Raw genomic sequence first — 18805 nt, forward strand, 5'->3', positions numbered from 1 at the left:
GACCCAAGTTAGTCATGGCCATTCATTTCAAGGGGTCTACTCTGAGTTAAAGTTAGTTGAATACAGCCCAAAGTCTCTTTAAGCAAGAGAAAGAACCCCCCCCCCCAAAAAAAAGTATTTCCTTTGGCTCACAATATAGACAAGAAGGTTATTTAAGGAGATTAAATCCACAATATAAACAATGGGAGAAAGAACACTTTACAATATCCAAAAAAGCAGCAGCATATTTAGTGGATGGTTGCATGTCCTTAAAACCCGTTTTTGTACCACTTCACATAAAAGTGTTCAGAATTTGGATAAACGTATTTGAAATGTGACATTCTCCATTGTGACTTTGTTCTGAAATACAGGTGGGAAGTCTGTGGCTTTCCAGATATTGTCGCGCTGCAGCTCACATCAGTCCTGGTGGCTGTTCATACTGACTGGGGCTGATGGAAGATGGAGTCGAACAATATGGAGTCCATGGGTTCTCCATCACTAGTGAAAGCCAGCAGGTGTCAAGGTAAGCACTGGTAATATTTAGTGAACTCCGTTTTCCATTCCCTAATCCATACTGTGGACTACTTTTCAGGTGAAATTTCCTTCCCCTTGTCCTTCAGCATTTCCAGCCCATGATTTTAATTAATACATTTAATATAGAAAAAGCAAAAACCTTGTAAACTATGCAGATGGAAACTAATTATTCAGAATCAGTGAGTGCATAATATTCTGAAGACTATGTCTCGGGATTAGTGCTAATATGTCACACTTGATGTGTCTGAAATCATCAAAGACAAGTATTGCACAAGACAGTGTCAACAGCTGTTCAGAAAAGGGATGGTTATGAAGAAACACATTGTTGAGTCTATATAATCTCTTGCTCGTCCAAGTCACCAGCTGCTTGCACTGATTTCAGTCCTTAGAAAAAGGGGTTTAGAATGGGAATTAAAGAAGAGAGAGCAAGGGCTCGTTTATTGGCCCACGTTCTTGATATTTTCAAAGTTGCTCTTTTGAAAAGATTAGGAATTACGGCTGCATACACTCTGCATTTAAAACATATTCAAAGCATGTCTTTCCCAAGAGTCCTGGGAACTGTCGTTTGTTAAGGCTGCTGGGAATTGCAGCTCTCTGAAAGTTAAAAGCTGTGTTCAGGATTCATTTGCGGGAGCTGCTTTAAATGTATGGTATATATGCTTTGAAGAATGGTAACAAAACAGCTTCTAAGAACTGGAGCTGGGTTCCACAGTCTTGCATCGGTACCCAGCCCTATATGAGACTAAGTGATTACCTGAGTTGGTAGGATTCATAGTAGGTTTGAAAGTCAAGAATTCAAAAGTCTCCATGTAAATTGTGGGCTGAGATAGTTGGCCAGAAGTGGGGTCTAGAGGCAGAGGCAGGGGAAGGAGACCCAGGACAGGGGGAAATGAATTGTATGGTGGACAAGGCCAACAGGTAAGTGAACTGAAGCCGGCTGGATGGGTCAGTGGATACAGCAGGGAAAGAGAGAAACAGAGATCACATCCACACCATGCATTCAAAGCAGGAAGCTTCCCCTCAAAGAATCCAGGGAACTGTAGTTCGTTAAGGGTGCTAGGAATTATATCTCTGTGAGGATTAAGCTACAGAGCTCAGGACTCTTTGGAGGATGGTGTCATGTGATTTAAATGTATGTTGTAGATAGGACCAGAGATGTGGGAACTAAAGAGTGTTTGGAAAGAGAAAAGGCTGGGCTGGGGGAGAAGTTGGGCCTTGTGCCAGGGTGTGGCAGGACTGGCACTGAAGTCAAGGCCAGACAGTGACATTTTGCTGCCTGAGGTGAAGGACAAGATGGTGCCCCCCTGCATTCCATGTGAGCAGGGCCAGCCCAAAACATTTTGGCGCAAAATGGCACCCGCACCCAACCAGAAAAGAAGGGGTGAACGAAGAAGGGAAGAAGAGTTTGGATTTGATATCCCGCTTTATCACTACCCTAAGGAAGTCCCAAAGCGGCTAACAGTCTCCTTTCCCCTCCTCCCTCACAACAGATACTCTGGGAGGTGAGTGAGGCTGAGAGACTTCAGAGAAGTGTGACAAGCCCAGCAGCTGCATGTGGAGGAGCGGGGAAGTGAACCCGGTTCCCCAGATTACGAGACTAGCGCTCTTAACCACTACCCCACACTGGCTCTCTATGAAGACGAACATCAGGAAGAAGGGTGGAATGAAGATCTACATCTGGGTGGGTAGGAATGAAATCACCCTTACCAGATGGTTGAAGTGGGAATCAAAGGCTGTTATGGGGAAAAACAGGCCGACTCTGAATCATGTTGGCCAGGAAACCGCAGAGGGCGGCCCCCACCATTTCCTCCCTAGGGAGTGGGAGACCAGCAATGTCTCCTACTTGCCAAGCGTCTACCAAGAGGCATTGGTGAGGGTGCTGCCGAGGAGCTGGCAGTTGTGGCCTCCAAGGAGTGCGCCGCAGCTATCACTGCTACCATGAAAGCAGCAGCAGCGTGGGCCAACCTTGCATATGAAGCTCCCACTTTTGTTTTAGCTTCATGGCCGTTTGCTGTGATGCTTTACTTTGATGCCAATGTCACAGCTGTTAACACCTAAAGCAGATGTTTGCACAAAGGTCCAAGTAACTTTACACAAAAATGACACAGGTCTGTGACCTAGTGTCATCCATCTTAATCCATCATGGCTACTCTACTGGGTGCGTTAAACTTACTGTAACTGCTGAGTATGCAGGGCCCAGATTAATGGGATAAATCAGACTATAAGTGGAAATGACAGAAATCACTGTTATCGCTCAGTGCATGTCTACTCAGAAACAAGCCCTGTTGAGTTCAATAGAACGCACTCCCAGTATGTCTAGCACAGGACTGCAGCCTTGGAAATCAAGTGAGATCAAAGACATCGTGTTTGCAGTAAGATGCAGGATGTCCCTCAATGTTCTATTTACAAAACTCAAGTCGATTGCTCAACTTTATAAATAAGAAGTTGAAATAAATAATGATGGCGGTCCTCCGCAACACATGTGCCATAAATGCAATGTCTTTGATCATACAGGATGTTTCTGTAATGACCATCCAAAACAGCTGAGGGGATTTGCTGGCACATCAAATAAGAAAAAGGCCGTCCTTACTGAGAACATGCAAAGGTCAGGCTAGTAGCTTATAATTACGTTAAAATTTAATCATGCTATACCAAGGTGGATATTTTCTGTTTGCCAGCAGTGATAGAACTTGCCGGATGACAACATCCCACATTCTTACTTTAAGTTCAGTTGAGCAGATCCATCTATTCCCTGTTTATATCACTTCTGTGTGTGATCATTTCATACGTCCATTCTTCCTTACTTCTGCACTAATCTGTGGCTTTTTGAAATAAGCACGAAAAAGACGTAACAGGAAACTGCGGCTAATCATCATGGCATCTCTTGATTCAGAAGGGAAGAGGGAATGTCGTGAAGATGGAGTCTGTTAACTTGGCTTAATAATGGGGCTAGTCCAAGACACAGCAGAAGATACCCTCTTTTTAAAAAGTCAAGATGTGTAGGCTAGCCGATTATTTTGGCACCTGAGGCAAGAAAATCCCACAAGGGCTTCTTCCCATCCCTAACAGTGAAAATATAATAATGCTAAATATCACTTTTCATGACACCCAAAATCAGTTGTCTCACTTTGCCTAATGATAGGGTTGGTCCTGCTTCGTAAGCTGTGATATGGACACGGGAACCAGGCTATAGACTTTTCTCATGTAAGTGTCTTTAAGTTTTATATATAAAATTTCTATGCCTTGCTCACAGAATCATGGAGCAAGCCTACTCTGGTTGGTTGCCTGTGCTCTTGATGAAAAAGTATGACTCTCCTGAACAGAATGCCCTTTCTTTATGATACATCCTCCCTTAGGAGTCCCTTTACCTCATTGTAACTGAAGGAAGCTGAGCATCAGAGATAACTAACATAGTGCCCTCCAATATGTTCTTAGACTACAACTCCCATCAGCACTGGCCAGCAGGGCCAATGATAATGGATGCTGCCATATGTAATCTAACAACATCTGGAGGGCAACATGTTGGATACTCCTGCTCCAGGTGCTAGAGATGTAGGTGGGATCTTTTAATAAAGGGCAGTATAATAAAATGATGGTGGTGGTGGCGGCCATCTCACTGCAATTGAAATACTGGGCAGTCTTCCCAGAGAAGCACCTGCTTTTCCACAAATATTTGCCAGAGAGAGAGAGAGAGAGAGAGAGAGAGAGAGAGAGAGAGAGAGAGAGAGGTTTCACTGCAATTAGTGCTGAGCTTGTTTATGTGACCCAGGGCACAATAACAGTAGTTTTAAAGTAGGCTTTGAAAGAAGATATTTCACCCTGCCCTTCAACCATCCGATACGTTTTTCATACACCGAGGACATTCTGCACCAATTTGACAAAAACAGCCAGACACATTTACAGTCAGATAATGTATTAATGGTGAGGGTTGTTTGTGTGTGTTTTTTTAAAATGTGTTAACTAGGGTCAGGAGCTTGAGCTGGCACACACATTTGTAATTTTGATTTCATGAGCACATTGAACAGCTTTGTTTTCTGTGATGCAACACTGTTGGCATTTGCTCTTAGGTCATCCATTTTCTCTTCGTGCAGACACAGAACTTTTCCTGTTCCTTACAGTTCTGATCCTGCAAAGAGGAAGAAGAAAGCCAATATCCAAATGGATCTTTAGATGGTGAAGAGGGCTGCACTGGAGGAGAGGTTTGTATAATGGTGCTTCTGCTGCATGGTAACAACATGCAGTGTTAATTTATTGTGATTATTTAGTTGCTTTTTTCACAAAAGTGACCGAAAATTACTTACAAAAAACAAATATTAAAAACAAGAATAAAAACTAGAGTAAAAACAACCTAAAATGCTCAACAATCATATGTATAAAAAGCCAGATCCAACTCAACCCACTAAAAAGGTGATTCAAATAAGAGCCCCAAAGCCTGCCTGTCTTCTCTGCCCAGGGAAAATGAAGGGGAAATGATTATGCCATGGCAACCCAGTCAGATGAGTGGGGTACAGATAATAAAATTATAATTATTATTATTAATGGAAGGACCAGCAGGGCTGCATTGGGCTTTTGGGCGGGAGCTTTTCCACCTTTGCTCCAGATTTTTTTTATTCTTTACAAGAGGGAGGTTTTCGGATGGCATTCCCCCGTCAAAAGTTGAGTGTAGCATAAACTCTGGCTTATGATAGCTACTGCGAAAAGAGAACTTTTCTGCAAGATCTTCAGAATGTAAATGCATTCAGAGGCCTGAACATTTATTTATTTTCAATTGGCACCTAGCACAATTGATAATGGTCCCTTGATCAATGATGCCGTTTCTGTAACCGGGGTGTGTGTCAAAATGCCCCTCCCTCACCTGTTAAAGGTGTTGGGGTGAGGGGTTTCATTCAGAGTAGGAATCCATTGAACGATCTCTATTCCCGCGCACGTTCACAGCGGGACTCATCTCTAAGACCTGCCGGAGGGTCAGGGAGGCCGGCGGGGGCTGGCGCCCACCTGCCTGCCTCCCCGGGGCAACAACGGCAGGCCCTTTCCCCATCCGAGGCGGGCTTTTGTGCGGGCGGAAGCAAGCCCCTCGCCAGCCGGCAGATGGAGCTCCGACCCCCGGACTCCGCTCTTGGAAACCGGGGAGAGAGCCTGGGGAAGGGAGGAAGGGGTTAAGGAGCTGATGGTGGCGGTGGAGGAGCCTCGACGCCTCTGGAGGGAGACCCACCCGCCGCGCGCTCCCCCTCGCAGCCCACCCAGCCGCAGTGGTGGGAGCAAGGCGCGCGGGATGCTGCCGGGGCGCAGCGCAGGGGCAACGATGCAGCAGCAGCAACCGGAGAGGGCAAGCGGGGCAGCGGCAGGAGGCGCGGAGGGAGGCGCGGAGCGGGCCAGCCCCTGATGCGGCTCTTTCTCCTCCTCCTCCCCCTTCTGCTGGGCAGCGGCTCCGGCAATTCCCTCCCTCCCACCTCCTCCTTCTCCACCTCCTCCTTTCCCGGTGGCGGCGGCGGCGGCGGCCGCTGTTGCCACGGCGGGGGAAAATGAGCAAGGCGGCGGCGGCGCTGCTGCTGTGCCTGCTGGGCTGCAACGTGTGGAAGGCGGTGACCAAAACCTTAGGAGCGCCCGGCGCCGCTCAAGGTCGGTGCGAGGGGGGCCCGCTTTTGTGCCGCGGCGACGGCGAACCGCAGCGCCCAGCGCGCACCCCGGCGAGGGTCTCGGGATGGCGGGCTGCGTCATTGCTGGGGGGGACGGACGGCGGAGGGGGGTGCGCCTGGAGGGATCCGGGGGTTGCTGCATAGAGAGAAGGAGCGCCGGAGGTAGCTGCTTCTCTCGGCGCGAGGGGGCGGCGCCCGCCGTGACGCCCCTCGCCGCCGAAGTAGCTGCAGGGCGCTCGGTGGTGGCGGCGGCGGCGGCGGCGGCGGGGCGCCTGGCTCGGAATCCGCCGCCCCGGAGGCTATTGTTACCGCAGCCTCCGCTTCGGCTTTGTGCTTCCCGCACGCTTCGCTTTGCTTTTCCGCCTTCTCGCCCGCCCCCCCCCCAATCCTTCTTGCCTCCCCTTCGCAGGCTTTTTCTGCGCAAGTCTTGAGTCCCCTCCTCCCCCTTGACTCTTGTCGCGATGCTGCCGCGCTGATGGGCGCTTCACTCTCTCCCCCCCCCTCTCCCACCCCCCCAGTTGCTTCCTCTTTGAGGATTCGGATTGGTGTTAGGGCGGCTGGCCTCTGCGTGCATGTTTCTGCTGGAGGCTGCTTCGATTTGGGGGTTACTGGGTTGAATCGAAATGAGGACGAATGGGAGCCTTTCTGTTCAACTGCAGGTCTCACAAGGTCCTGAAATAAAATTATCTACTGTATTATGCAAGAAGGGGGTGCCTGACCCCCAAAAAACGTGGGGGAGAAGGGCCATCTGGCAAACCTTTGATTCCCACCCCCACCCCGGGAAAAAAGACCCCTTGACAAACTGTTCTGCACTGCTGGTTCCACAGGGCTTCGCTTCTTGCTAAAACCCCTTCCTGCTGCCGCTTTGCTCCACCAGGTGTTTGTTGTATTGTGGCTGGTTTTGCTCCTGTGGCCTTTCAGGTTGTGTGACACACCCACCCACTTTCTTTTGGTGGCATTGGCTGTCTTTTATGGACCCAGCTTGGCAGCGACAACCCCTGCCCCCGAAGGTTTAGATTCTCTTCTCTGCCACCTGGCTCTATTAAGATTCTTACTCTGGGGAAAGCAGCTTTCAGAAGAGCTGCCCATCCTGTAGTCTTTGCACAGGGCTCTTTTGCAGGCTTTGCAAATACAAAAGCAGCGTGTGTGTCGCTTGCTAGTCACGCTTTGGGTTCATCTGTTCAGAGGTGACCATATGCGATTCTCATTTCTTGCTATGCTGATTTTATCCATCCCCGCCCCCTACCCCGGCACAAATAATCCTATATGGCAAAAGCCTTAAGTTTAGATGATGCTGGAGCCAAATCTGTAAAATTAGCACTTATTAGGCCTTATTATTATTGGAACCAATTTTTGCCCATTAAGCTCCAACCTATTTGCTGCATATCCTTCCATCCACAAAATGCACCTGTGTGCTGTAAAACTGCCACTTCCACAACAGTGCTGGAGGTGGGAGAGCTGCTCAATCACCATTTAGTCAGGGTCCCGTGTGCATTTCTATCCTTCATTGTTGCCGGAATGTTTTCCCTTCTCCCCAGGCTTCTCTTTGCATCTTTTAGAAAAAGACCCTCTCAAAAGCCACTGATCTGCTGTGGCTTATATTTATGTTAACTTGCAGCAAACTAGAGGTTTTCTTGGGGGGGGGGGTTCGTGTTTTGGTTTAATTACCTGCTGCAGGATTGACTGCAAAGTAGCTGGTAATGAAACCAGCAAGGGCATTTGCAAGAGTGTGTGCTTATTCTTGTAAAAAGCTTCATCAAGGCAGGCTAATAACATCCCACCAGTAATAAGGATGAGAAAGCAAGTGGTGCCATGGTAACAGTCCCTGCCTCCACTTTTGGTGGGTATGCATGTAAAGGCCAGTGACCTTTAAGTGACGCTATTCTATACCCAATAAAAGATAGATTACAATAGTGCCTTTTACTACTGTTATGTCATTGTTTCTGAATAAATAATCCCCTCCCTTCTGCACTATGCACTCTTAACCTCCCCCCCCCCAAAAAAACCCCGTAAGCTCTAGCCCTGTGGTCTGATTCTTATTTTGACAAGATCAGTTTTGCTTTGACTTCTTGAACTTTTGACTGCTGCTTTTGTTGTTTTGCTTTCTTGGGGACTCCACAAAGTGGTCTGTCCGTGTGTGTGTGTGTGTGTGTGTGTGTGTGTGAAGAATTCCTATTATGATTGAAAAACTGATCAATGAGTTGAAACAAATTGCTAATCTACCAGATTTTGTTTTTAAATGATACTCATTTGGACCTGCCCTGTGCAAGTAGGTATCAATATTCTCATTTCACACACACAATAATGTAACAATCCATCATGGGGAGAGAGGTAAACTTAAGCCCTGTTGGTTTTAGTGGGAATGAAGTTTGCATAGGTGCCCTGTGTCATGGCAATTGGGTTTTTAGCTGGTTTTCAAAACATTAATCAATGCCTGTTGTTTTGGTGAACGTAAAATTCATATTGCCATTAGGTTCCCATAAAATGTGACTTGGGATACTGTGGTACAGTGGTGAAGAAGTTGTGTTCTTGCAGATGCTATAGGACTCCAGCTCCCATCAGCCTCAGCCAGCCTGGCCTGTGGTGAAGGATGATGGGAGCTGTGGTCCAACACTGTAAGGAGGAGATTTCCCATCTCAGCTGTGGCATTTGTATGGATAAAGGTGAGGAGCTGCTTAACTTGTTGAAGGGCCATGAAGTAAAGCTAAGAGGCCTAAGTGATGCTATGTTCATGATTTTGCAATTGAAATTTATACCATAATGTGGAATGAAAGTACAGCTGTGATCCTGTCATTCTTGAGTGGGAGTAAGTCCCATTGACATACTTGTTTCCTAAAGCATTCTCTCATAGGATCAGGTTGTTGGTTATCAAATGAATGATTCGCCACATAATTCTTTTATGTAGTAGCTAAATTCCTATAGAATTCTTGATACATTTGCCAGATCCTTCCTTTTTAAAATTTTACAGTGTCTTGTGTCTCCTCAGGCTTCTGTTTTATTGCTAAGATGACTTAAAGATTGGCCTAACCCAATATCTAGATGAAGGAACTATAAAATGCAGCAGCTACAGAATAGCTTGATTTGTAAATCAAGGGAAAGGTTTAAAGATGGAGAGTCAGCTGTTATTATCTAGCTGCTATCGTGAGGACTTGCTCTCTCTCTTCCTCTTTGAAAAGTTGACCTCTTTTCTGCTTTGAGCTATGTCACCCTTGAGTGAGCAGAGAACATTGATTTATGGTGAATAGAGTGGTCAAGTTCTGTCATCAGTAGTTGAAAATCCAGGGCTTACTGCTGTATGGTTTGTCAAGATACCAAACCCCATGGATTATTTTCTTGGTTTTCCTTCCTAATATAGATGGATTTATACACTGAGCAAGCTCTATAGAGTGATTTAGTATCAGGTGGTGGTAGATAAAGTGTTGGCAATACAAGCAGTAGCCTTGTTTTGATGTGCCATCTATTTGATATTATAATCCAGTTCTTACTTACTCTTGTTTGTATTAGAGAACCCATGTTTATCTGTTGTACATGTTGGTACTCCTGTTTACTCCAGCTTTGTTAGGTAAGGTCAACACAACAGTTTGGAGGACTGGGGCTCCCTTTCTAGAAGTGTTATACACTCAATAGTAGAGCCCATGCAGGAGAGTTTGGGTTCAAACCCCAGGAACAGTGAACAGCATCAGGTGGGTTGGGGAAAGACCCCAATCCAAAACCACTGCTGCCAGCCAGAGTGAACGTTGCTGCGCTTGATGGACCAGTGGGGAAGGGCCTTGCATAGCTCAGTGGTAAAACATCTACCATGCATGCAGAAGGCCCTGGGTTCAATCCCCAGCATCTCCAGGTAAGGCTGGGAATGTCCTCTGCCTGGAAAGCTGGAGAGCTGCTGACCATCAGTGTAGACAGTGCTAAACTGGATGGGCCATTGGTTTGACTTAATACAAGGCAGCTTTCTGTGTTATGTATGGGTTTGTTAAGGGCAGAGGTTTTTGTTATTTTCTGTTTATTTGATTAGCTGACTCTTTGGACCTATCAAAACAACTTCTCAGACAAGCTGAGGAGCTTGCAGATTTCTGGCTACCTGTATAATGAAATCTAAGACCAATTTATTAGTGTCCACCACTCCAAAAAAACCAGTCTAGATGGGGTAGTGGTACCCTAGCTATGGAAGACTTTTACCAGAAGGTTGCACCTGGTGCCTTCTCCATGATATTTTCTAGGAAGCTTTTCGCTATCTGCTGCTTATGGTTGATCTTCATTATTATTTATTGTATTTGTAATGTGAACATAAACATGGAAAGGAAAACTAAAACCCAGTAAATGTTGTGAGAAGAGCTGCTTTGAAGTGTTTGTTGGTTTTTCAGAGGACTTGGTTTGTACAGCTTTACTTAACGGGGCTGATGCAAACTTTGACAGAATTTGTTTAATTTGTATGGTGATGTTCCACCCCCACCCCCCCGCACACATGCAGTCTAACTTAATTTCAGTTCTTATAGGATCATTTTGAAATTAGAGTTGATCTAAACTGAAATGCCTTGAACTCGCTTGATGATTACCCCAGAAAATTTCACATTGCTGTGATAAAGCCCAGCATGCTTCTTTGAGCAGACACAGTTATTCTATTTTTAGGACAATGTGTCTCTGTTTATTCAGATCGAGATATTTGGTGATTTGACTTCTGGGCGTCATGCAGCATCCTCATTGCCAATGGGGTTTGGGTCACTGAGGTCCCTTAAAGCAATATTAGCTATGGTGTTTTGCGCAGAGTTCAGTGGTGCTGTGGGGGGAGAGAGAGAGAGAGAGAGAGAGAGAGAGAGAGCCCTGTATGGCTTTGGCCCAGCATAACTCAGAAACTCTTCCTCTGTGCTCTGTCATGATTTCTTAGATCAGTAGTGTAGTACCTGGAGTGGCAAATTAGAGCAAACAACATGCAGAAAACTGTTTGCTGGCTGTTCCCGTTCTGTAGATGTTTGCCAGAGCCTGAGCATCTTCCAGAAGCAGACTGCAAACTTTGCTGCTTGGGGTAATGCACAGCAGCTGGTGACAACCAATGATTTTTCCTTTTCTCCCCCTTGGTATAGTTTTTTAAAAGAGTGTGTTTACCTTTGCGGAAGCCATGCTGCTTCAGCATGATTTGTTCTTCTATGTGCTTGGTAATTTCATCCTTAACTATGCTTCCCACCCGTTTTCCAGCAACAGACACTAAGCTAAACAGCCTGTAATTTCCTGGATCCTTCCTGCATACCTTTAAAAAAAAATTACATTGCTCACTTTCCAGTCCTTGGGTATGGAAGCTGATCACAGGGACATTAATATTTTTATTTAAAAGGTAAACAGTTTTGCATTTGAGTTCTTTCGGGTGGATGCCAGTCTGGACATTGAGATTGTTTTTAATTTCTGAATAAGTCCTGGAATTTTGTCTCTTGTCACCACCACTTGCCTCAGTTCCTGAGACTCCCTTCCTGAAAATTTCAGCACAGGTGCAGGGATGTGCCCTGTATCTACCACTGCAAAGACAGATTTCAGGGGGTGGGAGTGGGAAAATCATTTGGCTGCTGTGCAATCTCCTTTTCCTCCTTTAGCACACCTTTTACTCCCTTGATGCGTCTGCTGAACAAATGACAACTGAGAGTATTTACAGACATTCTCCTGCAGTTGCTTAGGCATGGGTGCCACAGATGTGATGCCAATGGGATTTACCTCTGCATTTCTAGAAGCTGAATGCATTCTGCTTGCTCTGAACATTCTGAAATAATAATTTTCTATGCCCATTAATTCTTACCTAGGTGGCAGAAAATGTCAAAGCTCAGAGATTTCAGAAGTGCCCTTTAATGCTTCTGAAAATCCTCTTTCCCCTCTCAGCAGCTACGGCTTTTTTATGTTTTCTAATAGCTTAATATTCTGAAGTCTGTTCCAATTAGCGCTTAACGAATGGCTTGTAGCTGTAAACAGGCTTGGAATTCAGTCTCCGAGAAACTCCTACATGAAGTCACACTCAGTCTGTTGTAAGGGTCTTTCAAGTTGCCTTTTTGTGCCTGAGCTGAGCCCTAATAATAGTCTTAATAGACACAGTGCCAAGTCAACTGCAGTGTGGCCAGTGAGAGATGGGAGAGTCCACTCCAGCTTAGAGGAGGAGGCCTGGGAGAGAGAGGGGGAATGTTGTGCTTTGGCCATAGGTCTTCTCTCATACCACCTCATTGTCCCACCTCTAAAGCCTCTTCAGATGTTTTGCCTGATGGGAAGGTGTCCTTAAACTGCTGCCTCTTGCTTGTCTGGAGGGAAGATAAGAGAGGTGTGCTTGCATGTGTTGAAACTTCTGTGTGACTCAAATGTAGTCTTTGGACAGAGAATAACATCCATTGATTTTACCAGTTTTGCCACTGGCATGTGGCCCCTGGAACTTCACTTTTGAAGAATTGTGGCCCTTGGGCTGAAGCAAGTTTCCTACCTCGTGGCTTAGACTGACAGCTTGGACTGAGGAAGACCTGCACATCTCTTGGATCTCTCCGTTACCACTCTAAGCCAAGTGTAGCTCTGCATAGATCCTATGCCAGGGTAGAATGAAGAAACTGATGATTATCGAGTGTATATGCATGTATCAAACAGTCTTGTCACTCCAGAGGCTTGCCCCCTTCTTGAAAATCTAGAATTATATCTGCGAAGAAGAAGAAAACGTTACTTTGAAGGGTCCAAAAATATCCCAGCGGTCTTGAGGACCTGGCATATGATGCGGTTACATGAAATATTTTCTTTTCATCCCAGTAAAAAGGCTGTTGTCTGACCTTTTGGTTGTGGTTGCTAAAATTTCAGGATGGTGCAAGGAATTCCAAAATATTTTTTCCCGCCACATTTTGGGCAACGCTATTAAACCAAAGGGTGGGATCCTTAAGCCACAACAGTACAGACTACAGTGGTACCTCGGGTTAATTACTTAATTCCTTCTGGAGGTCCATTCTTAACCTGAAACTGTTCTTAACCTGAAGCACCACTTTAGCTAATGGGGCTTCCTGCTGCTGCCACGCCGTCGGAGCACAATTTCTGTTCTCATCCTGAAGCAAAGTTCTTAACCTGAAGCACTATTTCTGGGTTAGCGGAGTCTGTAACCTGAAGCGTATGTAACCTGAAGCGTATGTAACCTGAGGTACCACTGTATAAGTGATGCAATTATCTCTGTGACTTGAAACAGCCTGACTCCCTCCAAGTCAGTGAAAAGAAGTGAAATGGAAACAGCAACCAACCAAGTTCACAACTGTTTCATCAACAATGGCACAAGATTTTAAAAAGACCAAGACAGGCTTTTGGCCAGGTCAGCATGTCACCTGCTTTAAGCATTTCACAAAGCAGAAACAACAGCTGTCAAGCAAGTCCCGGGTCTTTGCCAGCCCATTCCCACGGGCAAAGTGTGTAAAAGAATAAATGCAGCTTTTCTTAATGCTCAGCTGCAACTTTATCCTTCATAATCTGTAGCAGCTCACATTGAACTGCAGTGTGACCATCTAAATCAGTGCCTTAAAAGAAGCTTACTTTCGTTTTTCTCATGTGGTTATGGATGGATGGGGTGGCTGCTTGTAGATCCAACCATGCAATTCTCTAAGCATGGCTTCACCAGTTACGTTATAAACAGCCTCTATGGAAACTTGGCCAGCTCTCCATGGCATTCGCCTAGTGACCCACAGTGATTTAAAGCATAGCTGTCATCAATGTGGTTTCCAAATAGAGGCTTGTACCTTGTGCAAGTTACCTGAAATTCCGTCAAATAAAAAAGTGGTTTGAAGAGAGGAAATTGTGCGTACAGAGTGCCCACTGTAAATGGAAATAATCTCATTCCACCCTGTAAAATTATAACAATGCACTTATTTAGGTGCGTATCAAGAAAATTAAAAGTAAAGAAATCCAGCATGTCAAAATCAGTGTTACAATGAAATAATATAACTCTGTAATTAATACATATCAACTACAAATACAAGAACCAAAACTTGACAAGATTAAAGCCTGCTGTTTTTTAGCAGTGCCTCCAATCTGCTGCCTGAGGCAGGCTTGCTTCTCTCTTCCTAATGGTAGGGCCAGCTGTGCCCTAATCTATGATGTTGTGTTCCAAAGGTTATCCAGACTTCTTATCATATCAGCATGGCTTGGCAGGATGTTATCTCTTGCAGCCTTTCCTAAATCCTAACACAACCATGTTAGCTGCTTTCAGTCTCTCCTGGAGACATGTGAGGCATGAAGTCTGACCTTCAGTTTCCCAGTGGTGACCTCCTCTGTTGCTGGTCTTCTGCAGTCATTGTGCCTTGCTTGCAATTCTATCAATCATTTTGCTATATGAGCACCTCAAGGGTTTAGCTGGTGTCTCTACCACATCAGCCTACTTCATCCAGCTTTCCCTTAATTTTTCTAATCGGTGCTCTGAGTGTATTTATTATCTCCATCCATCTCCCCCCGCCCCCCATTGCCTTCAGGCCCTGTCCTTGGCTTTCCTCACTGCATATTTTCTCCCTCTGGGAAATGTAATTGCTGTGTTCAGGCTTATGCCTCATTTCCTGAAGGTTTTTGGCTGACTTTACATATTCTTCTAAGTTCAGGTTCTCTACATTTGCCAGTTTGGTGTCTGTCTGGTCCATAGGTTTTTATTCCTCTTGTTTAAAAATAAAATAAAAAATAGGTTGGCTTTTATCCTCTTCTTCTGCCGCCTCTTCTCATGGCGAGTGTTCATATGATGAGATCCTCTTCTTTGAACGTGTCTTATAAAGTGTGGGGGACAATGCAGAAGAGAACAAATCTGGGAGAGAACGAAAGAAAACGCTGGATCTGTGAGTTCTGTATTTGCCCTGGTAAGCCTTTTCTGTAGTGTCCTTGTCAACTTACTTTATGACGGGATCCTATGCGTGTTTACTAGGGTGTATAGTAACTCAGCCATATCTATATACCCACATATATCCTCTGTAAATCAGTATATCAACACACCACTTTCCAGTCCCTCTCGTTCGTGTGTGTGTGTGTGTGTGTGTGTGTACAGTAATTGAGGGGAGGGGAATAGGGAACACTGGTACATGAATTTGAATACACATTCATCTGTGAGTAACGACAACTGGAGGTGTACCTGGGCTCCCTTTGCAAGTTGCTAATAGGTGTACCTGGGCTCCCTTTGCAAGTTGCTAATAGGTGTACCTGGGCTCCCTTTGCAAGTTGCTAATAGTTGACTGAGGAGCAGGCTCCATAGGGCTTCTGCGATGGCCCCCACTCCAAGCCAGAGTGGAGACATGCAATTCTTGCAGCCCCTGGGCCTGCACCCTTGGTGGGGGTCAACCTGGTGACCCCCTAGGTACGCCCCTCAGAGCAACACGAATAGTAGCTGCTGCTTTAGAGGACGTTATTGGTGAAGTTGTATACAATGGCAAACCCTAAAGGCACAGTGTGAAAAAACAATTCCTGTATGATTCAAAGGCTTTGTGTGAACACAGCCCCTTGGTGCCTCAGATTCTAGCCTCAGTCTCTTAGTCACACACAGGCTGAGGTCTCTACATTGTTTATTGCATTTCTTGCCCATCCTTCATCACAGGATGTCAGAACCGCGCACTTGGTTCTATTCTACCCTCGCCTTATTTTATCTCAGCAAAAGGTCTGTTGGGTAAGGTTGACCAGAAGAGAGCAGCTGGCCCTAGGTCACAGGGCAGTTTCATGACTGTGTAGGGATTTGCACCAGGGTCCCCACCCCCAATCCATGTCTGACCCTCTTAGGATAGGGGACCTTTTCCACCCTTGAGGCACTATTCTCTTCTGGGCAAGCTTCTGAGGACCACATTCCAGTGATGGTTCAGGGACAGAGGCAATAGCAGATGGAGAAAATGATGTTTCCTGCTTGGCAGGGGGTTGGACTCGATGGCCCTTGTGGTCTCTTCCAACTCTATGATTCTATGTAAATTTCACATTGTACACCCTTGTGCAAATTAATTGAAACAAAGCATGTTTTCTATGCCACATCAATCAGTCTGTCAAGCACCCACAAACAATATGCAAACAATGAATTCAGTACAGTAGTTTATTGTACAAAACTCACATATACATACATTAATAACGGAAATGACCTCTACTATTTTTAAGCAGCATTTGAACACGGTTTGGCATGGAGTCTACTAGTTTCGAACAGTCACTGTTGATTTTCAGATCCCTGTACCACACTTGAATCAGCGCCTGAATGAGCTTCTCCATAGTCGTACAGTCTACAACACAGAGGCAACTTTTGCATATAGCCCACAAATTCTCAATGGGATTTATGTCCGGGGGATTCCCTGGCCAATCAAGTACCTGTATTTGCTGGTCTGTCATGAATTTCTTCTCCTGCCAACCTAGCAGTTTGAAAGCACATCAAAGTGCAAGTAGATAAATAGGTACCGCTCCGACGGGAAGGTAAACGGCATTTCCATGCGCTGCTCTGGTTCGCCAGAAGCGGCTTAGTCATGCTGGCCACATGACCCAGAAGCTGTATGCTGGCTCCCTCAGCCAATAAAGCGAGATGAGCGGCGCAACCCCAGAGTCGGCCACGACTGGACCTAATGGTCAGGGGTCCCTTTACCTTTACCTTTACCTTTACCTTTACATGAATTTTTTCACCACTTTCGATATGTGACAGGGGACTAGGTCCAGCTGCAATATCACAGTACTGTCAGGATACTTCTTTTCCAGCTCTGGAATAACACTCTTTCGTAGAACCTAGATATATTGTGGTGAGCGCATCATTCCTTCTATTGGCTGCAGGCTTCCAACACCATAATAACTGAAGCATCCCCAAAACCATCTTTTGTGGGTGCTTGGCAGACTGATCAATGTTGCATAGAAAACATGCTTTGTGTCGATTAATTTGCACTAGGGTCAGGCTAGTTTCCATACACACCTTTCTTGTCTTCTATCCAGACAAGAAAGAGGCATTATCAGAGTTCAAGGACACAGGCAAGCCAGGCAGAAACACTCATGGTACAAAGCAGAGTCAGTGAGGGGTATGGCCTGGGAAGAGCTCCAGACCAAGAGGCTTGAAGGGCCACATTTGACCCCCACCCCCCAGGTCTGAGGCTCCCTCCCCTTGCTCTGGTCACTGCCCCATGCTGTCTGGTGCCAACCATTGTGAGCCTGGAGAAGGACTAGAGAGCTCTCCAACACACATTGTGTTTGTTAGGGCTTTGTTAGGAAGCTCGCTCTTTCTCTGAAAGCGAGAAATCCTTAAGGGTTTTGGTAGGGGATGGGAATGTGGGGACCTTTATGCGGAATATTATGAACTGTCCCGAAGTAGTCGCACGAGAAGGCAGCCAGAACAAAGGATAGGAAATAAGTCAGCAAATTTTCGCAATAAGGGAGTTAAAATAGCAAGCGGCTCCTCATATTCACACACAGATGCATTCTGTTTAACGTTCATTTAAGATGCCTGCATAGGAAGTGGGCATTGCAAAAAATATTCAGTCGTTCAGATAGACCCAAAGCAGAATACTGCTTGTTTGCTTATTTGTGGATATGTGTATCTTGTCTATGATAACATTCAAACGCCAAGCTGCTTATGATAATGATACAAATCATAAGAAAACTGAAAACCAACTAAACAGTAGAACAGGCAGCAGTAAAACAGTCTTGTGAGCCAACCCTAGGGGTGTCCACATTCAACGCAACATGCTTCATTGGCGAACATGTCCCAAATGTGACTCTCCATTGCCAACACAATAGACAAGAGTGCAGTAACTCCAGCTTTCTGGGGGCTTTGGCCCTTCACACAGGTTCCTGCTCTCTTCCTCAGTTTATAATTTAAGGGTGCTGGGATTTGTAGCTCTGTCAGGGGTAAACTATAGTTTCCAGTTTTCTTTCGGGGAAGCCATGTGCTTTAAATATACGTTGTGTATGTAACTTGGAGTTGCAGCCCTGGCTCCTGTAGAGATCGATTGGGGCCTTCTTAAGGCAATCCCCTGCAGATCTTTACCATCATTATACAAGCTAAATCTACACCAGCAAACTTGCAATTTATTCTTACTGTTTCGTCTTGCTTTTAATCTTCTTGCTCTTAAAATCATTGGGGCCTATCTTTAAAACGACAGCACATAAGCTCACACTTGTATTAATTTCGCTGCAAAAACTTCCAGCTGAGCAGCAGAAACTGAAATGGGCAACTCAAGTTCATTATCAAAGTTGCACATCCCTTCAGGCGGCATCTTCTCAGGTGACAGGTATAAAAATTAATTTGGTGACAGTCTGTTGATCACTGTGACGCATGTAGTCATACCTGCCTGATCCGTTTAATGTTTAAGCCCATGGGTCTTAGATCCAACTGAGCATCACTATGATGGCCAGAAATGCTGAATGGGCTTTTGTTTAATTTGAAGTACATCAAATTAAAATGTTGATTTTATGTTAAATAATAAAAATTTTAAAAATTGGGCTAATCTTTATCAAAAGTATTCTATGGTTGCTGATTCAATAACAGAGGAAGAGGAATTTCACCCATTCCTAGCAATGACATGAGAAAAATGCAAGCGATGGGTGTCAAGGTAGCAATATTCCCCTCCCGCATTTGTCAGGTGTTGACAAAACTAGGGATCTGGGTCTACTGTAGGCAGACAAGGGGTCCATGAACTAGAGCAGGGATAGGGAACCTGTGGCCTTCCAGTTGTTTGTCTCCCATCATC

The 18805-nt window shown here is 45.4% G+C and overlaps 1 protein-coding gene across 2 annotated transcripts in view; it reads left to right on the forward strand.

Moving 5' to 3' along the window:
- The first annotated feature begins 5802 nt into the window (after window positions 1-5802).
- FAM171A1 (family with sequence similarity 171 member A1) overlaps window positions 5803-18805 on the forward strand; it is a 70278-nt gene continuing 57275 nt past the window's right edge. For both annotated transcript variants that reach the window (XM_081882008.1, XM_081882009.1), the window contains exon 1: window positions 5803-6132. In XM_081882008.1, coding sequence (XP_081738134.1) covers window positions 6036-6132 — 97 coding nt within the window. In that variant the 5' untranslated portion in view covers window positions 5803-6035. The remainder of the gene's footprint in view (window positions 6133-18805) is intronic.

Source organism: Podarcis erhardii, assembly GCF_964252035.2.
Source record: "Podarcis erhardii genome assembly, chromosome: 12".
Taxonomy (NCBI): Eukaryota; Metazoa; Chordata; class Lepidosauria; order Squamata; family Lacertidae; genus Podarcis; species Podarcis erhardii.